Below are 4,726 nucleotides of genomic sequence, written 5' to 3'. Positions count from 1 at the left end.
CCCAGGATGTAAATCTTGTAGGTGATGTGCATATGTCCGATAAGTATCTCGTAGTGTCCTTAATATTTAAGACGTAGAAATTCGTAGTTGCTGATTCGGCCTCTGAGAGCTCAAGCTGAAACTGTTCATCAAAAGTGTGAATAATCCGATTCTAACTGTTATTTCGGTTTCTGTTATGTTCATTTATAGCACATAAGCCAAAGTTACTAAAATTCTAATAACATTTTCCTATTTGGAAAACGTCTTTGATGTGCAAATTTGTAACAGAAATGAATATCTGCATATTTGGGCTTACTAAAAAGCATTTTAAGAAGAAATGACACTATCAAGAACAATTACTACTAAATAAAAGAGAAGCATTTGCTACTTAACTTCACAAATAATTTATTACTTTTACTTTTTTTCGATATTTTTTATAGCTCACTTTTTTCTGGTATAAAATTAAAGCGCATGCAATTGCGTTGGCGAAGTGGATCTTATGCCATTTTCGTAATAATTGGTTTAGGTCCAAAAAAGGAGAAGAAAATATGAGATGGTTGTACATACTAAGAGTACATTTCGAGCAATTCCTATACCTATTTTTCATTGATGTGTATTATTATTAGATTATTATCCATTGTTTTTTATATTTTACTTGAAAACACTGAATTTCATGAAACATCCAACAGTAATGTTTGTTCTGAAAATTAAATAATGATGAATGATTGGAAAAAATGTTTTTATTACAAATTGTGCTCTCTCGTTGGCAGTTATCGCCTGCGAAAATTCGTTTAAATATCCATAGCCGTTTGGCAACAATTAATAAATTTCTATTTTTTTAAAGCCAATCTTAATAAGATATAAGTACAGTGATTAACTGTACTTATTTCCTTACCGAAGCGTTTCTCGAATATAGTTTATAATTTAGATTCATGTTGTTTTTTGATTATCTATCGTTCGCAGAAGTTTTCGCTCAGGAAACTGGACCACCCTGTGTAGCATATGATACAGATTTATGTTTATTAGAACAATATTTTCCCAGAAAATTTGTAGTTTACTAAAAACTAATGTTTTCCAAGAAAATTTGTAGTTTACTGAGAACTTGGTGTCAATCGTAGATAATATTTTCTGGTCATTTTATCGCAAATCGTTGCAAACGTTCATCCAATAACCAGATTAATAAATATCACTTTTCAATAGGGGATAGGAGTAAAATAGGATGATTTATCAGCTTAGAACTGAAAAGAAACATTGTCGAACAAAAGCAACACTAATTGGCCATGGATGGAATTTATTTACAATTATAGTCGACAATTCTATGCCATTACGATCACCACTGCAACCGCACGAAAGTAGGCATCTAAGTCAATAATGTTCGTCAAATTGGCATTAAAGTAGTCTTCTACAGTTACGCTTTCAGCGCCTCCGAAATGGTCCAAAACTAGAATATCGGATGGGTTCACCTTGGCGACATAAAACCCATGGTCTGAAAATGGAAGTTAATGGGTTAATTTATCCATTTTGCTCCCTTGACAAAATGGGATTTAAGCTGGTAGAAAAACATATCTTAATTCTGAAATACCACTTACTATCTGGCCATTTTTTCATTTCTGGATGTCTATCAAAAAGTGCCTTTTGCCCAACGAAGAATTCTTCTGTTGTATTCGCCAACTATAATAAAATAATTTATGTACAATTTGCCATAAAAAGCCTTTTCAAACAGTGCCATTAAGCTTTAAATTATATAACTGGCGATTGAGATATTAGAGTATTTTTTAGAGTTCTGCTCTGATCTTTTGCCTGAACATTTATTCTTCAGAAATTTTTCTTAATAATCAGTGCATTATTCTAGGGACAAAAAATTATATAAGCTTGGTCAAAGAGGGCCCAGGGATTCAATTTAGTAGTTCAACATAACAGTCAACTTTCTAAGAGATTAACAGAGGCTTAACGTTCAGAGAATTAAAAACGTTTTTGCCAAGAAAATATTAAATACATTTTTTCATTTCAAACATTTTATTTAACAACTGATCGGTGGTTTGCGGCCGAAAAAGTACGAAAACTAATTATTATAGATAGATTTACGATTCTAAGGCAAGAAAAAATTAGAGAGAATGAAGTATTTACTGCATTCCCTTAGTGGCATGTTATATAAACACAATATTGATTTATTTTTTACCTTTTCAACAGTTCCCGATATCATCACTTTAGCGCAACGAGGATCCTGAGGATCATAGCCTTTCGTAGTGCAATAGTCAGACTGAGCCAAAGAAGCCATAATTGTTACCTTATCGTTTTCCTGAAAGGCAAAAACATGATAGAAATGATATGAAAACACAAAATAGCAACTAACACATAATAACAAATGGAAGAACGAGAAAATACAAAGATCTTGAAGCTTCTGATTTTATCGCCAGTATTGTTTTATGTGTATGTCATAGGAAACAGAAATATTTTAATGGACCAACTGGCATGGAAGTTGTAAAAAGCAGAATAGTTTTGACAAAAGCTCAAAATATTAATGATAATTGCATATCGAGAATACTGACCGAAAGACACATTTTTCCCGTTTCACATTTACATACATACAAACACATTTAAATATTTCTCACTTTTATTTGCCGAAATAATTAATAACGCACGATTATAATGTGCTTCGGTTTATCGATTTTTATATTTTTTATACCCAATTTTCTTTATCTTTATTACTGGTTTATCTTTCCAATATCGAACTAAATAATTTTAGACACGGGCGTCAGTCCTGTAGTCAGCTGACGAAAATTGAAAATAGCGAATTTGCGTTTATTTTTATAATTCTTCCAATTAGCAAGCATTATTTAGTTTTTTTGGTAATTTGGTCTCAACAAGTCAAAAATTTCTCTACCACTCACCAGCCGAACATTTTTGTGTTATTTATTACTGTCTAAACTTTGGTTGTCGACTACTGGTATTTATCACAAAGAATTACTTTAATGTAGTAGGCGTATCATATGCGGTAACCATTTTTTATTTTGTACATTTTAACTACAATTTCGTCAGTAATGGGTGCTAGTGCGGTACGATGAGAAATTTTGCTTCGTTTATGTTCAAATTTTCATAAAGGAAAGTTTTCCTTTTCCTGTTCGTGTGAACCGTTTTTTCAAACGTCTTTTTATTGCCGTTGTCTTTTTTCAGGAAAATGTTGATAATAAAGTCGCGTAGCGAGCGTAGTTTTTATCACCATATGCATTAATTCTTCTTTAGAAAAATTCATATTTGTTTTTTTTAAGAGCTTTTTAATAATATGGATGACTTTTAAACTAGTCGTCATATACTAAATGCATATCGATATGTCAAGTATCATCAAATTGACACTTATCTATTGAATTCCATAGCCACCTTACAAAATGTAACAACTTTTTGACATTTTTAAATAAAATCAATTATAATTTGATATCGGTAGATTTCACAGCTTAAAGTGTAAATGAAAATTTGTAACTTTGTAAATTGTCTATCTAATGACGTATTAATATACAGGTACTTCCATTTGAAAAACAAAAGTTATATTGCGTTAAAAAGTTTTAGATTGAAGTCCACATTGTTAACACACTGTACAATGTATTGATATTTTGGTTCAATAGAATTCTTAACGGATCTGTGGTGATTGGAAAGACGTATTTTTTTGCTTCTACAATAAATTTTTAGATACCATGTTTTTAAGCAAAATTTTACTAAAATGGCGATAATCTGCCAACGTCGCAAGTAAGAAAAAACAATGTACGGTGCATATGCAGCGTTTCAAGCTGCATTCCATGAGCTAATGAAAAATGGGTAGCTCTATTTAAAAAAATACACTTTGATATTGCCTCGCTTTTCTGAGACACTCTGTATCATATAAAATATTTTTAAAATGTGCGTACTTTGTGCGGCAACAACTTTTATATGAAACTATTTTTCGAAAGTTCAACACCAAAGGAAATAATGGACTCTCTCGCACTAAAAAACCACCTTGTATATATCTCAGTTACTCGCCACAAAATGATTTTAATCTAAATTCCTTCGAAGTTTTCGATTTGGGTATGAAAATGCGAGAAAACCTTAGATAACAGTAATATAATTAAAATCAGTTTACCCTCCCTTATGTGTCTAATAAAAAAAATTTGTACATAAAAATGCATCTTCAATGCAAATCATCTCTAACATTTGCTGTAATTATTTGTCAATTTAGTTAGAATACCCTATATAATTTATTTTACCCTGTAAAACTATTAAATATTATTTCTGATTAAGCACCATATATATCGGTTCTTAATAATCGCTTTTGCAATATATTGCGGTACCAAAATAAAAAAAATAGCTCACTTACTAAAACGTCCTGTCCAGTTACATCCATATCAGTTAAGTATAAGTAAGGGACACCAGTTGATGAGGTATTGCCATCACTAACGGATTTCAAGGAAACGAATGGAAATCCTTTTGTGTTATTTCTTGTGGAAATAGTTGCAATAGAGAGCCAATCTGAAAATAGCCAAACATTGAAAAAGTTTTTTATTTTTTAAAGCAGTCAATAAATATATAACGATAAATATATAGACGATGAGCGAATTTTGTATTCTGAAACTTATGAAGAAAGTTGCCGGAAAATATTTTCAAGCATCTTGTAGATTTTGTACATAAACTCAATTAAGTAATTAAAGAGAAAACCGTTTTTGCTAGAACATTTTCTTTGCAGGCACAGTAAAATAATATTTACCGAATGTATTTACGA

General features: G+C 31.0%; 1 protein-coding gene across 1 annotated transcript in view; it reads right to left on the bottom strand.

Annotated features, from left to right (window-relative positions):
- Positions 1–1,253: 1,253 nt before the first annotated feature.
- LOC109544120 (protein CREG1) overlaps positions 1,254–4,726 on the bottom strand; it is a gene marked incomplete in the record, with an annotated part of 5,063 nt that continues 1,590 nt past the window's right edge. Inside the window, 4 exon segments of the mRNA XM_048667118.1 lie at positions 1,254–1,465; positions 1,569–1,650; positions 2,159–2,278; positions 4,325–4,476. Of these exon segments, the coding sequence (XP_048523075.1) occupies positions 1,296–1,465; positions 1,569–1,650; positions 2,159–2,278; positions 4,325–4,476 (524 nt within the window).

Source organism: Dendroctonus ponderosae, unplaced genomic scaffold (genome assembly GCF_020466585.1).
Source record: "Dendroctonus ponderosae isolate FM_Combo_2020 unplaced genomic scaffold, Dpon_F_20191213v2 Dpon_F_20191213_1, whole genome shotgun sequence".
Taxonomy (NCBI): Eukaryota; Metazoa; Arthropoda; class Insecta; order Coleoptera; family Curculionidae; genus Dendroctonus; species Dendroctonus ponderosae.
Note: the sequence above shows the minus strand (reverse complement) of the source record. Positions and strands in the feature narration are given on the sequence as shown.